The sequence below is a fragment of the Sebastes umbrosus genome, chromosome 3 (assembly GCF_015220745.1).
Source record: "Sebastes umbrosus isolate fSebUmb1 chromosome 3, fSebUmb1.pri, whole genome shotgun sequence".
NCBI classification, from domain to species: Eukaryota; Metazoa; Chordata; class Actinopteri; order Perciformes; family Sebastidae; genus Sebastes; species Sebastes umbrosus.
This window is the reverse complement of record NC_051271.1, coordinates 4,953,631-4,972,408: the sequence shown is the minus strand read 5'-3', so window position 1 is coordinate 4,972,408 and position 18,778 is coordinate 4,953,631. Positions and strand designations below refer to the sequence as shown.

At 38.0% G+C, this 18,778-nt stretch overlaps 1 protein-coding gene and 4 non-coding genes across 5 annotated transcripts; all 5 read left to right on the top strand.

Moving 5' to 3' along the window:
* Positions 1-1,387: 1,387 nt before the first annotated feature.
* Positions 1,388-1,603, top strand: LOC119486059. The gene has a single exon (XR_005206443.1). It is a non-coding gene; the product is annotated as a small nucleolar RNA U3 (small nucleolar RNA).
* A 417-nt stretch (positions 1,604-2,020) lies between these two features.
* Positions 2,021-2,236, top strand: LOC119486042. The gene has a single exon (XR_005206428.1). It is a non-coding gene; the product is annotated as a small nucleolar RNA U3 (small nucleolar RNA).
* A 586-nt stretch (positions 2,237-2,822) lies between these two features.
* Positions 2,823-3,038, top strand: LOC119486050. Its single transcript, XR_005206434.1, has one exon. It is a non-coding gene; the product is annotated as a small nucleolar RNA U3 (small nucleolar RNA).
* Positions 3,039-3,475: 437 nt separating this feature from the next.
* LOC119486045 lies at positions 3,476-3,690 on the top strand. Its single transcript, XR_005206431.1, has one exon. It is a non-coding gene; the product is annotated as a small nucleolar RNA U3 (small nucleolar RNA).
* A 920-nt stretch (positions 3,691-4,610) lies between these two features.
* On the top strand, positions 4,611-16,857 carry vps37a (VPS37A subunit of ESCRT-I). The gene is made up of 12 exons (XM_037763595.1): positions 4,611-5,084; positions 8,475-8,549; positions 9,927-10,044; positions 11,163-11,266; positions 12,413-12,635; positions 12,826-12,896; positions 13,831-13,958; positions 14,074-14,132; positions 14,254-14,322; positions 14,800-14,943; positions 15,056-15,146; positions 15,338-16,857. The coding sequence occupies exons 1-11, from the start codon at positions 4,975-4,977 to the stop codon at positions 15,134-15,136; spliced, it is 1,182 nt and encodes a 393-aa protein (XP_037619523.1). The 5' UTR covers positions 4,611-4,974; the 3' UTR covers positions 15,137-15,146; positions 15,338-16,857.
* Positions 16,858-18,778: the final 1,921 nt, after the last annotated feature.

The window sequence follows — 18,778 nt, the reverse complement described above, 5'->3', positions numbered from 1 at the left end:
AAGTACAGTACAATTTTGAGGTACTTGTACTTTACTTGAGTGTTTTCATTTTCTGCTACTTTATACTTCTACTCCACTACATCTCAGAGGGAAAGGTTGTAGGTAGTTTTTACTGCACTACATTTATTGGACAGCTTTAGTTACTTTGCAGATTTATATTGTGTATTAATAATCTGAATCAACTAATACATTATGATATACAGTATATATACATACATATATATATATATATACATATACATATACATATATATACAGTACATAACCAGCTGCAATATTAATGTGATGTTTACAGTACTGCATCAAGACATGTACCATTCAGCATAATAATAATAAAAGGTACTTTTAGATACTTTAAGTACAGTATTTTTACACTGTGGTATTACTACCTTTTCTTAACGATTTTGGTAACATTTCATTTTATAGGTCCGCAAATTTCATAGTAATTAGCTGATAATTAGCAAGTAACCTATTTGAAATTTCTTTGGAATTACTGCCAAATTACTCAATTTATCAAAAATGACTTTATTATAAACATGATTTAATAATTGTATGCTAAAATAGCATATAATGGTTAAAATAGGGCCCTTAGGCTTGAGGAGCATCTGCTCTTCATCGGAGGTGGAAAACTAATAGAAGACACATCTGATCAGGCACAAATCTCACCAAGAAAATGTATTTAAGATTTGTGTGTGTGTGTCTAGCGATGGCAAGATGAAGCTTCATGAAGCACTGAAGCTCTTCAGCAAATTGGTTTGCAAAAGGGTTCATCTCACGAAGCTCCATGTGCTCAGGAAACCACCTACTGGTCAAAGAGTGTAAAGCAGGCAGATATATTCCAGATATGTAGCAGTGGTTTAACTGGGCAGAGGACAGTGAATGTGGTTCTGTAACTAGAGGAAAATGATAGATGGGAGACATTTTTCGTTTTTCTTCAGCCTTCTTTATGGAGCTTTGATGAAGGGAATATGATCAGAGTGGATCTAGCAGTGTTGTGAATTATCAATATAAGTCAAACTGGTTTGAGTTTCATTCTGGTATAATGTGTAGTGGTAGTAGCAGATATGTTGAAAAATAAATTAATAAATAAATCTTCCAAACAGCCTGGTTAATTTTAAAGGTTTTGGCATTTACAGGCTTTTAATAAATCAACAAATATGATTAAAATTCCCAGATGTTTGTGACATTGTGGGTATTATGAAATTGAACTTTTAACATTCGATCAACAGCTTTAGCAACAGTTTAGACTGAAGTTTTAATGTCATGGTTTTATTACGGTTATACTTTGTTTGTTTGGTCGTTTTGGTCATGTGTGACGGCGAGGTGAAACCATGAGTGAGAACGATTGTCCTGTCAATGACTTTCTGTTTTCACCCTCAGAATCATTAAGACTATACTTTCAGGGATCATTTCTATAGTTTCTGACTTGAGAAATGTGTTTCTAAAGTGTTTGGTCTCGCTAACCACGATGATGAGTCGTGATATTCCCTACTGAGCGTGAAGCGGATAGAGAATAATGATTCAGTTCATAAGTTCTCTATCATTGATGATCGTTCATTACTTCCTTGTGGAGTATTGAGGTTGGGAATATGATCAGAGTGGCAGCCTTACAATGTAAAAAAATGGAAATATAATTATCAGGAAATCATGTCACAGTATTGCTTAATAATAATACAAAATAGACACACTACTTCTAGAGTAGGAGAGAAATTAGCCTTTTGTGTAGCCAGTAATTTGAACTTTGACTTTTTGTAGCTTTACTTATTTTGTTACTTACTTAAGACCTTTTATACAAGTGTTTTCTTTATCTCAGTACTGCCTCTCTCCCTGTCTGTGTGCTCTCTGTATCACAGCTGTGCTGTCAGAGTCATGCAGTGATTGGTTGGGCTGTTTCATTTATATAAACACACATGTCTGGATGAGACGCAGCTACTGGAGGAGCTTGATGATGGTAGAGAAGAACCCTGAGTGAGAATGATTCTCCTGTGAATGAGATGCAGTTTTCACCCTCAGAATCATTAAGACTATACTTTCAGGGATCATTTCTATAGGTTCTGACTTGAGAAATGTGTTTCTAAAGTGTTTGGTCTCGCTAACCACGATGATGAGTCGTGATATTCCCTACTGAGCGTGAAGCTGATAGAGAATAATGATTCACTTCATATGTTTTCTGTTATTGATGATCGTTCTTTGCTTCTTCATGGAGCATTGATGAAGGGAATATGATCAGAGTGGTAGCGGCATAAATGTTAAAATAAAAATAAAGTGTTTGTATGGTGAGGTTGCTTTAGATATCCACTTCAGAACAATGTTGATAAGATTTCCTAGGTAGTTGTTTGAGAGACTGTTAAGGTTTAGTGAGGAAACAACTAGATTATTATTGTGTTAGTGGACTGACAGAAAGGTAATCAACAATTTTAATAGTTAATCATGTTATTAATATAATCACCTCTGGAGGACTTGACATAATGATTTAAAAAAAACAGATCAGTTGAAAGAAATGAAGCAAAATTCCAATTTTACAGCATCATGAATGTTTATTGGGACTTGAACACATCTTCTTCCAATCAGTGAGAGAAATTAGTCTTTTGTCTTGCCAGTATTTGAACCATCAACTTTTCCTACTTTGATTCTTACTTTTCTTGCTTTTTCTTTATCGTCCCTCAGTTCTGCTTTTCTCTTCTATCTGTGTGCTGTCAGAGTCATGCAGGGATTGGCTGCTGCGACACAACAACTGGAGGAGCTTGTTGATGGCAGAGAGGAACCCTCAGTGATAGTAAGTTTCCTGTGAATCAGATGCTGTTTTCACCCTCAATCAAACTAAGACTATACTTTCAGGGATCATTTCTGTAGTTTCTGACTTGAGAAATGTGTTTCTAAAGTGTTTGGTCTCGCTAACCACGATGATGAGTCGTGATATTCCCTACTGAGCGTGAAGCTGACAGAGAATAATGATATACTTCATATGTTCTCTATCATTGATGATCGTTCATTACTTCCTTGTGGAGTATTGAGGTTGGGAATATGATCAGAGTGGTTGCCTTAAATTGTAAATGTAATTAAACACATCTATTTGTGGAAAGAAAAAACTTGATTTAATTCATAATAATATATGTCAGAAAAACTTTTACCAGTTCAGAAGAGAAATTAGCTTTTTGTGTTACCAGTATTTTGAACTTTGACTCATTGTGATCAGTGTACATTTTTGTGCTTTTCTTACTTTGTTACTTACTTCAGACGTTTTACACAAGTGTTTTCTTTATCTCAGTACTGCCTCTCTCCCTGTCTGTGTGCTCTCTGTATCACAGCTGTGCTGTCAGAGTCATGCAGTGATTGGTTGGGCTGTTTCAATTATATGAACACACATGACTGGACGAGACGCAGCTACTGGAGGAGCTTGATGATGGTAGAGAAGAACCCTGAGTGAGAATGATTCTCCTGTGAATGAGATGCAGTTTTCACCCTCAGTCAAACTAAGACTATACTTTCAGGGATCATTTCTATGGTTTCTGACTTGAGAAATGTGTTTCTAAAGTGTTTGGTCTTGCTAACCACCATGATGAGTTGTGATATTCCCTTCAAAGTGTGAAGCTGACAGAGAAAATGATTCACTTCATATGTTCTCTGTCATTGATGATTGTTCTTTGCTTCTTTATGGAGCTTTGATGAAGGGAATATGATCAGAGTGGTAGCACTACAAATGTGCAAATCAAAATCAGGTTGTATGATAGTATTACAACTTGAGAATTATTGCTTTAAGTATCCACTTTAGAGCAACTTTAGCTGAAATGTTTTAAGTAGTTGTTTGAGAGACTCACGATTACAAGACAGCAAGCTGTATAGTGTGAACAGTGAAATTATCTGACAACTTTGAAAGTCTCATAAGTCTGAATAAGTTCATCATTTAAAATAAATTAATGAATTCATAAATAAATAATGGAATTTAAAATTCTGTTTGAAAATGCAGTTTAAAAAGAGACATAAATTACTGGATTTACAAACTGAATTAAGTTGCCCTTTTAAATGCCTGATTAAAACCTGTATTCATAATTCAATTTGCGAATCCAGTTATTTATTTCTCTTTTTAAACTACATTTTCAAGTAGAATTCTAAATTCCATTATTTTTTTCTGAATTCATTAATGTATTTTTAAATGATGTACTTATTGACTGTCTCATAGGGTTTTTTTAAATCCCTTTTTAATTTGAACTTTTTATTGATTGATAAATATTTAATTTGTAAATTCTTTTCATAATTTTTTTTGTCAAATAATTAAATACTTTGTAATTTAGTCCATTTATTCAAAGATTAATAAATGAATTTGTAAACACATTTATTAATTAATTATTACTGTACAATTAGTTATTAATCAATTAAATGCTTTATTACTATTTACGTGACTCTTGTGGTCCTCCATAGTATTCTCCATTGTCTCTTGGAGTCCAGAAAGGTCGGGTTTATTTGGAAAAATAAAATGCTTCGTTATGAATCGATCACATACAATGGATTTTTAAATTACTATTGAAAAAAATATATATTTTTTCTTTAGCTTTAAAGAATTTTATTGTGAAAAAAAACAGGAAGTTGCGTTTTACGTAGACGTGACGTAATACGTAAATAAGTTGATCAAGCTAAGCGAGGTTGTTGTTTTCCTTCAGCTGTAATTATCTCTCGTCTCAGTGACATTAATGACTAAAACTACACACAAACGGTTGGAGATAAAACGCAGTTGACATTTTATTAGACACAAGAGGACATGCCATCTGACTTTGTAACGTAACTACACAGTAAAACCCTGTGAGGACAACAAACCGAGTCGTTGGCCAGCCAGCTAACAGAGCTAACAGGAGTTAGCATCGCAGATCTCTCCACCGCCTGCTGCTCTTCAGTCTCTCTTTCTCTTCAGTCTCTCTTTCTCTTCGTCTGTCCTCGGTCTTTTATATATTCTGTCACTGAGTGGTTTCTCAGGAGAGGATGAACTGGCTATTCCCCCTGTCCAAAGGCTCCGGACCTCTCCCTCCTCTCAGCAGCCTCCAGCAACAGAGACAGCGGCAGATCGAGTCACTGAAAGCGGCTCATCCCAGGTAAAGTGACCCGGCAACCGGTGCTACCAGAACCTACCAGACCACCAGACCCCTGGTGGTGCTACCAGACCCCTACCAGACCCCTGGTGCTACCAGACCCCTACCAGACCTCTGGTGGTGCTATAGGACCCCTACCAGACCTCTGGTGGTGTTACCAGACCCCTACCAGACCTCTGGTGGTGTTACCAGACCTCTCGTGCTACCAAACCCCTACCAGACCTCTGGTGGTGCTACCAGACCCCTGCCAGACCTCTGGTGGTGCTAACAGACCCCTACCAGACCTCTGGTGGTGCTAACAGACCCCTACCAGACCTCTGGTGGTGCTACTAGACCTCTGGTGGTGCTACCAGACCTCTACCAGACCTCTGGTGGTGCTACCAGACCCCTACCAGACCTCTGGTGGTGCTACCAGACCCCTAACAGACCTCTGGTGGTGCTACCAGACCAGACCCCTGGAGCTACCAGACCCTTACCAGACCTCTGGTGCTACCAGACCCCTGCCAGACCTCTGGTGGTGCTAACAGACCCCTACCAGACCTCTGGTGGTGCTACTAGACCTCTGGTGGTGCTACCAGACCTCTACCAGACCTCTGGTGGTGCTACCAGACCCCTACCAGACCTCTGGTGGTGCTACCAGACCCCTAACAGACCTCTGGTGGTGCTACCAGACCAGACCCCTGGAGCTACCAGACCCTTACCAGACCTCTGGTGCTACCAGACCCCTGCCAGACCTCTGGTGGTGCTAACAGACCCCTACCAGACCTCTGGTGGTGCTACTAGACCTCTGGTGGTGCTACCAGACCTCTACCAGACCTCTGGTGGTGCTAACAGACCCCTACCAGACCTCTGGTGGTGCTACCAGACCCCTACCAGACCTCTAGTGGTGCTACCAGATCAGACCAGACCCCTGGTGCCACCAGACCAGACCCCTGTGATTAGCTTGTTAAATACAACACTATTTTATCAAACTCAGAATATGGTTACTATAATGTTTCCTGACCTGTTTTACTTAATTAATAAAACAAGTCGACATGGTTCACACACACAGCTGATGTTTACTTAGCATAGCTAGCCACCTAGCTCACAGTTATTTATGAGTATTTAGATCCTGATGGGCAAAGCTGGCACCTTATCAGCCTCTGCCATGTGTGTGTGAATGTGTGTGTGAATGGGTGAATGTGTGTATGAATGTGTGTGTGTGAATGGGTGAATGTGTGTATGAATGGGTGTGTGAATGGGTGTGTGAATGGGTGAATGTGTGTATGAATGTGTGTGTGAATGTGTGTGTGAATGTGTGAATGTGTTTGTGAATGTGTGTGTGAATGTGTGTGTGAATGTGTGTGTGAATGGGTGTGTGAATGTGTGTGTGAATGTGTGTGTGAATGGGTGAATGTGTTTGTGAATGTGTGTGTGAATGTGTGTGTGAATGGGTGAATGTGTGTGTGAATGTGTGTGTGAATGGGTGTGTGAATGGGTGTGTGAATGGGTGAATGTGTGTGTGAATGGGTGAATGTGTGTGTGAATGTGTGTGTGAATGGGTGTGTGAATGGGTGAATGTGTGTGTGAATGTGTGTGTGAATGGGTGAATGTGTGTGTGAATGTGTGTGTGAATGTGTGTGTGAATGGGTGAATGTGTGTGTGAATGTGTTTGTGAATGTGTGTGTGAATGGGTGAATGTGTGTGTGAATGGGTGTGTGAATGGGTGAATGTGTGTGTGAATGGGTGAATGTGTGTGTGAATGTGTGTGTGAATGTGTGTGTGAATGGGTGAATGTGTGTGTGAATGTGTGTGTGAATGTGTGTGTGAATGGGTGAATGCTGACATGTAGTGTGAAGAGCTTTGAGTGGTCGTTAGACTAGAACAGCTCTTTATAAAAGCAAGTCCTTACAGTTGAGTCAGAGGAAGAACGCTAGGCTAACAAATGTTATCACTTATATCGTCGTCTTTAACACACTTTGTCCCTGCGATTCTGTAAATGTGTCATAAAATGATGTACAGGATTTAACCCTGAACCTCTGCTGTGACATCAGACCCCTCAGTGTGGTCGTCTAATGTTTGCTAATCTTAGCTCTCATAGCTGCGAGGACGCTGTGCTAACTGTGCTAGCTAGCTAATCAAGTCATCCAGTGACCGTTACAGTCTGTGTCTATTTTTAGGGCTGGTGACACGTGTTGTAGCTGGCTGGTCCTGTCCTGTGATCATTCCAGTGTTTACCACGCCAACACGTCACGCATGTAGTTTTAGGAGGAGCCAGCTAACTAGACGTGGCGATTAAAGTATTAGCCTTTGTTTACTAAGGAGCTCTGTCCTCTCCATGGGGACTGTTTGTTTTTTTCTTTCTAGCACAAACAGGATGTTCTCTTAGTTTATCTCTTGTCAGCCAAATGCATGAAATCATCTCCCTCCTGATGTAAAGTATGTGTGACAAAGAAATGAGATTACACACTATCTGTGAAGGAAGCATGCTTTTCATACTCTAGATTCTAAAGTATGAAAAGCATCTATAGTCTAGAAGACTGTACAGGAGTGGGTGTAAGGCCAGGGCTTCTTGACATGCATACAGTGCTCTTTTGTAGGGGTAACATTAATTACTTGTCAGGTATACTGTGTAAGGTATAGATGTTTATTAACTGCCAGCTTAAACAGACTGTTCTCTTGGTTCATTTACTGTCAGCCAAATGCATGAAATCGTCTCCCTCCTGATGTTAAGTATGTGTGTGACATAGAAATGGGATTTCACACTATTTGTGAAGGAACCATGCTTCTCCTACAGATGTAAAATTCATGGGATTGCATGGGCCACAAAGACTAATGTGCTGTGGTGGATGCTGCTTGTGGCATGGCAATGATGTTAAGGAATAAATGGATGGGAGATGAAAATTCCTACTCTTGAAAAGACCGTACAGGAGTGGGTGTAAGGCCAGGGCTTCTTGACATGCATGCAGTGCTCTTTTGTAGGGGTAAAATTAATGACTTGTTGTTAGGTGTACGGTGTATAGCTTGTTTAAAAACCTGATATTAATGCTAGTCAAGACCAATATTAACATTGCTACTCATTGAATTTGTTTGCATTTGACAAAAACTCTTTGAGGTGATGACTGCCGGAAACAGTAAAGCAATTCAGTATTTTTGAGAATCGACACAGTATCACAAAACATAATATCGTGTTATTCAATATTTTTGGATCATTTCTTACACCCCTACTCTCTTTATGAATCCATCTACCTCTCCAAATGAGCAGAATACTCATAAACATTGATGGAAGACGTACAATACGTTTTGTAGATGTGCTGATCATGACTACAGATAAACAAGATTACTGATGCAAATTTCCCCACTGCGGGACTAATAAAGGATCTTATCTGATTATGTGTTTCTGTTTCCCGACAGCCTCGCAGAGATCCAGAAAGATGTTGAGTACAGAATACCATTCACAGTCAACAACTCCACCATTACTGTTAACATGTGAGTATATCTTTGCACATACAGTCAGAGTGAATGACTTCGGTCGGAAAACAAATTAACCACATGACACACTTGCCATTGAATTTGTTATATTTTTTTAGAACTAACGTATTTGTATAGTTGAAATTACAAATAAACATAATCGCAACTAATGTGCACAAGAACACAAGTATTTAAATATGTTGTATTAATAACTCTGTCCTCCTGAGTGGTAGAAGAGGGGGCGTCACCAGCGTTCTATATTTTCACAAGACAAAGAAGAAAGACAAGAAAAACAGGAGAGGCCACTTAGCAATCAAAACAAACACGTCTCTGGCTTCAGACCCCCGCGGCATAAACTAGTCAAATTGTGTGTGCTGTTAGTGAAAACCTTTACTATATTCCCTCCAGTGGTGCTAAGGCTTCCAATTGTAAGAACAGAGGGCATTGCTATATAGTAGGGCTGCACAATTATGGCCAAAATGATAATCACGATCAATACTGAGATCACGATGATTTATCACAATTATTGATTGATTTTACGGACAAAATATTTTTATTGCACTTTCACATTTAAACAAACGGAGCACTGCTTTCACTTCCATGTTGTGCTACATTCCTGCTAATGTACAAAACTTTACTCTTCTACTCTGGTCTGCAGCCACAGCATTCAGTCGAGTTTTTCACAGGCTGCCGCTGTAGAGTGCGCGCACAGCGGTATGAGAGCTCCCCAAAAGTGAAGTCAAAACATATCGATCGCTGGCTGGTGGCTGGCTGTTATTTTAATAAGCGCTTGATTTTATATGCAGCAGAGTTTACACAGAGCTTACTGCGGTTTGATTATTGATTGATTTGTTTATTATCGGCTGAACTGGCATTTGTCATTATTACAACGTAGTCTACATCAGCAACTTGTACCAACGGCGCTAAATCCAGCTTGTATTGCATCAGTAATAAACAATATGAGAACAGGATTAACATATATATTACAGATGTTATTATATTATATACCACGGACTAACGGAGCCACTAATTTACTGCCAAGGGTCAGAGAGGAAGGGTCGGGAGAGATACATATGGATGGGTTAGTGTAAATGAAGCAATAAAGGATGAGGGGAGGCAGGTCAAGAGTTTGTCAAGGACACTACTGGAGACTGGCAGAGGAATAATGGGGCTAATGAATGTTATTAACTCTGGAGAACAGAACACACAAAGTGTAGGGTCGTGGAGACAGGTTATAAGCAGCCATAGAAAAGTTTTCAAATTGACAATAATCGAGGGGAAGGAGGTAACAGAGAGAGAGAGACAATATTGATACATATTTTATTATTCGTTATACGTACATCTTCTTACTGGGATTCCTGGAAGCTGAATCTCTTCTCTTTCTCTTTCCTCTAGTCTGCTGCCTCCTCAGTTCCCCCAGGAGAAGCCGGTGGTTAGTGTCTACCCCCCTGTTGGTCATCATTTAGTCGACAGCAATAATGGCACCATGATCACCAGCCCCCTCATCACTAATGTAAGTAGTTGTCTAGGCTCTCTTCTTTCGGTTTCTTCAGGTTCCGGGAATGTTTAAAGAGTTCAAGGAGATCAAATGGTTGGGTTTTTCCAGATCTGCAATATAAAACATTCATGAAAGCCACCATTGGACAATTTGTAAGCTGGGTAGATGGCAGTGGTGAATGCTAATGTGCACACTAAAACATATGTTTTGTTGTAAAATTGTCAGTAGTAGTAGTATGATTATGTGACGTAGAGGTGAGCTGACATTATTTTGACTGCTGACATAATCTCTCTTGCCGTGCGTTTACACCATCGTTAAAAAAAAAATAATTTCCTAATGTGCATTGTTAATAGAAACCCAGTAATAAAACTTATCACTGTGGCAGCATTATGGCCGGATGAAAGGATAGATCATTACTCATAACTGTATCCAAAATATATAAATCTCACATCAGACTGAAACTGAAAGGAGTGACTCAAAGTAAGGTAGTTTCCACAGCAGGACAGAAGGTCTTTGCAAGATTCAGGCACATGTGAGTAGTAAAGAAAAATGGAGAGCCTGTCCTCTGTCCATCCTGTCTCAGGATGTTTACATGAAACATAGTTAGTTTTTGTCATCTTTTTTATTCATAATTCCATCATTATGCAGGTTTCTGATCATCTTTGTCTGTCGAGCATTGATTTGACCCCGCAACATCTCACTTTCTCTCATGTCTGTACCAAAACTAGGATAAGGGCTTATCCATGTTGAAACCAGGAAGTGTTGTTTACACCTACAAATAATACATAAACTGCATACTCAAAAAAACTTGATCAAAACAGAGATACTAGTGTGCATGTAAACATATCCATAAAATATGCTAGCCATGGTTCAAACCGAGATAGGGGTAGAAATCTGATTACAAACCAGCTGCATGTAAACATAGGTTTTCCAGCCTTCTCCTGATTTTTCCCGACAGCCTGAAACAACATCAACTTGTTTTTTTATTCTTTTTCCTGGTTCTCTCTTTGCCTCGTTCTTCTCAATTAAGAAAATCCACCTATTTTATTTAACTTCTTCGCTAGTTCATGCTTTAGATATATAATGTTATTCTCACTTTCCTCTAAGTATTTTGCTTGTTGTGTATGTTGCAGTTTGGGATGCACTCAGATCTGGGGAAGGTCATTCAGAGTCTGCTGGACGAGTTCTGGAAGAGTCCTCCTGCCTTGATGTCCACGGGCTCTGCTAGCTTTCCATAGTGAGCTTCCTCTTACATTCATGAACACTTCACATGTCTCTCAGTGCTTTATCACTACAACAGAAAGTCCAGGTGTTCTGCAACCTGGGTCTCATTTAAATATTTTTCCATCATGTTTTTATTGGGGCAGTGCAGTAAGAAAAGTAGCCCTAAAAAGCAGTTGATCATTGTTATGGAAATTTGGGACAATACTACGTAACTTTGTCATGTTTTTCACTTCTGTAGCAACTCATAATGTAATAATGCACATAATGTAATCTCAAAAATCAGCTTCACGAGCGAGGGTCAAGTGAGGATGCTTTCCCGTTCGCGGATAATTGTTTTGTGCACTCGTATCACATGCTTTGATTTTTTTTTTTATGTGCGCAAGTTTTTAAACAAATTAAACGTCACATTAAAGTAACTGGAATAATTATATATGGAACAATTATTTACTAAGAATCATTCAGTATATTAAATTCAGCATCATCTCTTTAAAGGTTCTCATTTGTCCAGATCACTGGATATCTTGTAGTCGCACATCGAAGAGGCTTCTTCATTTAGGAACTGATGAAAATGTCCTCTAAACCAAACAGATAAAGTCCAGTTAAATGAAGAACTCCACTTATGTCATGTAAAACTAGAAAATTTGTTCATATGCTTTAAAAAGACAATGAGAGATTATTATTATTAGGTCTACACTATGCGCTGAATTTATGACATTATTCAACTTTTGTTTTGTGTAGTTTGTAATGTAATGATTTTCTCATGATGTTATAACTTATTACATTATGCACAAAACTGTTATTACGTTATGCGCTCATGGTTGTCTTACATTACTGTATGTGCTGATTATTACGTTATGTGCTTTTATTACATTATGAGTTGCTACAACTTCCAAAGAAATTGTATAAAACTTGATTTCTTGAATTATGTCTGAGGCTTGCGTGCCCGAATAGTCCGAATTCAAAAGTTCTGTTGAGTAGTTTCCCCCCGTCCCAAGTTCCTCACAGTGAAGCTAGTAAATAAAATAATCATGGTAAATAAAACTAATAAAGTAGCTAGCTTGTAAAAACAATTTTTCTTGCTATGAAACATAACAAAATATATTTAGTTGTTTATGATGCTTTAGTGAAATAATCTTATTTCCTCCTGTGTTTTACCCAGCAGTATGTACAAGCAGTCAGGCATGGCTCCCTATCCCACTCAGGCTTACCACTATGCTCCTCGCCATGGGGGCCCCAGTCACACGCCGCCTCCTGGTCCAGGCCAGGCTCCAGGTCTCATGCCTCACCCAGGGGTCGATAGTGCCTATGGGCCCCCTCGAGCTCCGGCCCCGTACGGACTGATTTCTGACCTGCCGCTGCCTGTTCCTATGGGAGACTTACAGGTACGTTCTAAACACATGGTCTGTATTAGAAACCTCATACTATACTAGTAGTGCACACTGATTTAGCCAAAATATAGCATGTAGTATGCAGTATGTGAACAAAAGCAAAATCTACAGTATGCCAAAAATACCCGGATGTCGTACTGACGAGTAGCGTTAGAATAACTGATACGACTACTGTCTGTTTCAGGCTGGACTGAACGGACACATGTACAAGATGCCTGACATTCCTGAGTCTTTTCCTGAACTCTGTGACTTGAAGTAAAGTATTCCCAAATATTGTCAACTTAAAACATCTTTTATATTTATATTTTATGAATTGACACATTGGTAACACTTTATAATAACTATCATTTACAAATGATTATTATTAATTGAGTTAATAGTTATTTTTCTGTTAACAAACCATGCAATTATAATTAATAATGTTTACTAATTATTAGTCATGCTATTTGTGGTATTTTAACAGTTTATTGTTGCACACATTCAAACATTTCATATACTATATTATAAGTGTTTGTTAATGATTCTGAAATGATTTGTAAACCTTTAAGAAATTCTTTGTAAAACATCTATAAACATTACAGAGACAAACGGACCGGATGTTTGTAACACTTTGTTAATGGTTAATAATTAAACATTATTTGGATGGCTGTTATAAAGTTGCAACTGATGATTATAATACCTTGTTAAATTGTTAATAAATACTTTGTAAAGCATCTATAAACATTAGTTAGATTGCTGATAGACTTCAAGGTTTACAAATCATCTGGTAATCACTAACAAATACTTAATATAGTATATGAAATGTTATAATGTGAGCAACAATAAACTGTTAATAAATAGTTTACTTATGTAATCAGAATGTAATTGTTATCATCACCTATTAGCTATGATACAATACAGAATTTATAAACTAATTATTTCATATTACACAAAGTAATGATAAAATAACATAAATTATAGCATTACTAATAATTAGTAATCATTATTAATGATAATTTCCTTGTTTTTAACAGTAAAATAACAATTTACCATTTATAAATGATGGTTATTATAAAGTGTTAACATGACGGGTAGTCAGCAGGTTATAATGCTTGATTTAGATGAGAGAAAATATTCTTTTGTACCCATAATTAATGTCTTTGTTCTCTTGTTCTCTTTCTTCCTGCTGTACATCTACTCTACTCTCTAGTCTGACCCAGTTGTCGGACATGTCTGAAAACGAGGACGTGTTACTGGAGTTCTTCGTGACTTTGCCACAACTGAAACAGGTCACCAATGATAAAGAAGAGCTCGTCACCAATATAGTGGACATGGCTAGTAAGTTCCTCTTCTGCCGCTGGACCTAAAGGTCTCAATGGTCAATCATGAAAGAGAAGTTTAAATTTAGTTAAGCACTACAACGATTTGTGCATCTCTTGTTTGTCATTTACAGAGAAAAATCTTCAGATGGAGCCACAGCTGGAAGGAAAAAGACAGGAAATGCTCTACAAGGTCAGATATTACATCCAATCTCTTGTGCTCTCTCTCTCTCTCTCTCTCTCTCAAACAGACACACACAAACACATTCATGCTATTGTCTAGCAGCTTATGATGTGTTTTTGTCTGTTGACAGTACGAACAGCTGACTCAGATGAAGATGGCATTTGAGACGAGGATGCAGAGGCAGCATGACCTCAGTGAGGTAAGAGGCTACGCTCATCACACTGTGGTTTGATATATAATGGGTTTGGAGTGCAGATGCTCCTTTTTTGTATTGGAGCTGCTGATTTCTTTCAGTTTAACATTTTGATGACCCGAAACTGAACATTTGGGTTGTTCCTAGAATTGTTGGGGCCCAAACCATATAGTTTTAGTGCTTTTAACTTGAAGCTGCAGTGGGTAGAAATGGAGCAAATGTGATTTAAAAAGAAAAAAAAAAGAAATGTTATTATTATAAAACGGTCACTATATCCTGTCAGTAGTGCATGAGACAGGTAATCTGAAAGAAATCATGTGTCTCTGTGTCCTCCGTTATTCGCACATTGCTTTTACCTTGTCAAGAAACTAAAGGTGGACACGTTGAAGAGCTCATTGAAACCAACCCGAACATTCTTGAAACACTCCACTGAAAAATGTCCGTCTTTCTGTGTCTTACTTTTGTCTTTTATCCTCCCTCTAGAATTGCAGTCTTAATACTCTACAGGCTCGGTTAAAAGTCGCAGCCCACCAGGCTGAGGAGGAGTCGGAGGAGACGGCTGAAAACTTCCTGGAGGGACGCACAGACATAGACGAATTCCTGTCCAGCTTCATGGAGAAGAGAACGGTGAGAAGTGAAGTATTAGTGTAAAAATGATCATGATATATTGTGTGTTTTTTTAATTTAAAACATTTTTAAAGAAGAAAGGTGTATTGACTGTTTTTGTTTTATTCCACAGCTTTGCCACAGCAGAAGGGCCAAAGAGGAAAAGTTGCAACAATCCATCAACACACATGGACAGTTTCCTACCAGCCACTAGAGAACACAAGGTACAAAACACATACGAAGTACAAAACACATACGACTGTCATTTGTCTCTTTGTGGAGGGAAACTGGTGGGTCTCAGCTGACCGTTTCACAACAGGCAGCCCTCGTGGTTCCCTCCATTTTTATCAGGGAAAACCAATATGTCGTCATCATCTCTTCATTCTCCTTCTTACTTCTTACATTTGATCCTCAGGTTTGGTGCTTTCTCAGCCAACTGCTGCCAACTAAAAGGATAAAAGACATTTGAGGGGACGAAAAGCACACTGAGTCAACAATGGGCACTTCGGAGAAATAGGAAGACAGTGATATCAGTGGTGGGCTTAAAAAAAAGAAAAAAGGAAGCCCTCTGTGCCCAGATCTGGGCTAAAAATACTGTTGAAGTTGCATTGTGTGAGAGCAAAGTGGAGAAGCTGTTGAGTCACCACAGGAGGCCAAAACTGGGAGATTGAGTGACACATGCCTAGCTTTCCCAACCACATTACTAAGGATTGATCACACCGCGGATAATTTCTGTTGCACATGCTGTTTGTCCAGTTTTGACTTGACAGTGATGACAAAGAGTTTTGTTTCTTTCCTGAATTTCTGTCACATTGCTCAGTAAGAGCAACGCCTGATCAGAGTGGTTGGTGATGTGAACTCATTTGGAAGAAATTGTTTAGGACAGGACTCCCAATCTTAAACATTTTTTTCACGCAGTGAGCAATTAATGTCACTATAAAAGAATTATTAAAATGCTAAGCTTGATGTCTGTACTCCCCGTCTCTGAGATCATTGTCAAGTCCTTGCTTTATTATCCCAGAAAGGTCCGACTGGATAGACAGACAGACAGACAGAACAACCTTTGCACTGCAAATCTACTGTTTACGTTGGACTGGTTGTTCGAGACGTTTACAGGAAACTCTGCAGTGGCAGCATCACTTCAACAAATCAAGATAATCTGTCCAAGGCCTTCCTTAATTTGTAATTTATCAAAACAAATGTGGGATTCTCCAACCAAAAAAGAAGCAAGGACGGGGCAGTGTTGTCAGGAGAGTTTAAAAAATGTAAACTCTGCATATGAATTTGGGACAGCGCTCGATTCTTTATCAAGTTGGTGTGTTTCCCCTTTAAGTAATGTCTTAAACACAACCGCGACATCAGTGTGTTTGCACAAACATTAATAATTCGATTCAACGTTCCAGGCAATACTCTGATTCTCATAACGTTGTTAACACCATAACCGTTTTATCTACTGTACCTCAAAATCAGAGGCAACATAATCCAAAACAAAGTGGTCAGTTTTTTTTTTAAATTGCTGTATTAGTTTTGTAAATGTTTCCTGGAGGTTAACAAACCATTTCAGACTTTGACCAGTTTAACAAATGTGTCATGTAAACTGAGGTTATCGGGTAAATCAGAGTAAAGTAAACCATATAAACGGTTTAATCACCCTAATTCTGTTCCTTTTTACGCGAGTCGAGTTATTTGTGTACATGTAAACACACTGAATACGACGAGACACCTTTGGAACTTGAAATTTTGTTGGTGAAGAGCCTCAGAAGATTTGGGATAATGTTGAGGAATATTAGGTTAAATGCTGCATTAAAACTCGATGACATTGGATACTGTATTTAAATAATGTTAATAATAGGCTATATTGTAATCAAAGACTCAGACACCTTGTATTATATGTTCTTATTTAATTTGTTAGAGTAATAAAGCATTTAGAATAAACCTTGTTTGCTTTACTTGCTGTTTGACACTGTTAGCACTCTGATTAGCACTGTTGAACCACTGATTAAGATCACTGTAACACTGAATGCACTGTCTTGATTATAACAGTATTTCAACGTTAAAAAAAAAATATGCAACAGTCCACCCACTTCCTTGTTAATATAACAAGGAATATACTGTGAATACTTACAGGGAACTACTGCACATACATGCTCCTGCTGCATAACATCAGCTATGTGTCTTATGGGGAAAGGTGATTCCAAAAAGTAGTGAATCCTTCTACCAAAGCATCAAGTTCACACATCTTAACAGGTCTTATCGGGATTCTTGTTGCTTTAGCCACAAACTTTGACTGCTGTCACCAACAAGGGGTGACTCCTTGATGGGGGGTTTGTTGTCTCTATGTGCACGATTGGATGGGTTCAACAGTACTTTACTTTGATAACCATTTCCCAATATATAGTAAGTAGGGCAGTCAATCGATTAAAATATTCAATAGTGATAAATTGCAAATTAATCACAATTTTTTCTGTTCTAAATGTACTTTAAAGGGAGATTTGTCAAGTATTTAATGCTCTTATTAACATGGGAGTGGACAAATATGCTGCTTTATGCAAATGTATGTATATATTTATAATTGGAAATCAATTAACAACACAAAACAATGACAGATATTGTCAAGAAACCCTCACAGGTACTGCATATAGCATAAAAAAATATGCTCAAATCATAACATGTCAAACTGCAGCCCTACAGGCAACAACAGCTGTCAGTGTGTCAGTCAGCTGACTTGACTATGACTTGACCCAAACTGCATGTGATTATCACAAAGTGGGCATGTTTGTAAAGGGGAGACTCGTGGGTACCCATAGAACCCATTTTCATTCACATATCTTGAAGTCAGAGGTCAAGGGACTCCTTTGAAAATGGCCATGACAGTTTTTCCTTTCTAAAATGTAGCGTAAGTTTGGAGCGTTATTTAGCCTCCTTCACAACAATCTAATACGATGCTAATTTTTTTTAGGTTTTCTAGTTTTATATGATACCAGTATCTTCACTCTAGCTTTAAAACTGAGCCCGCTACAACCTTAAAATCACAAGTTGCGTTAATGCGTTTAAAGAAGTTAGTGATGTTAAAACTAATTTGTGTTAACAAGTTATTATAGCATTAAAACTTTGACAGCCCTAATGGTTAATATAGATTGCAATGATTTAAAGTAATATACAGTTGACTTCATCAGCAATCTATTATCGTCTGTAAGTGTCTGCTGTATTAAATCTGCTCAGTTCACACAGCTGTGTCAGGTTTAACACAGACAGGAGGCACACAGGGCTGATGGGAAAATACTCAGCAGGTTTTATTGTTGTATGGAAATGAACCACATAATAGCTGAACTCAGCGACCTAACCAAACTAACAACAGGGCGGTAGTTGTAATCTTTCCAAACTGACTTGTTGGTTGGTGTGCGTCACAGGCCACAGGATCTCTACGAGCCAATTAATTAAACAGATATTGTATTTGTCCTAATTACTATATTACTTTCAGCTGTGGCTTGGAAAAGTCACTACTGTTACCTCTGCCAGATAAACTCAGCATTGTCACCACTCCTCATTTATATCCATCCATTCTTTTTTTTACATTCATCTACGAATGGAAAATATATTTTTAAAAGGAAAAAAATATTTTTTTCTATTATTTTTTATTGTTAATTTCCCCTTTTCATTTTCCAAAGTTTTATTTTTTCTTAGATGGAAAACAGAACATGTTTGGATTTTTTTTTTTTTTTTACGAAAAAATTCAGTAAATATATTTCACAGTATAAAAATAATGTGAAAATAAAATAAATTATACAATAAATAAAGTGTAAGGAAAGGAAAAGATTAATAAAAAACAAAAAACAATTGGAATAAATTTGAAATG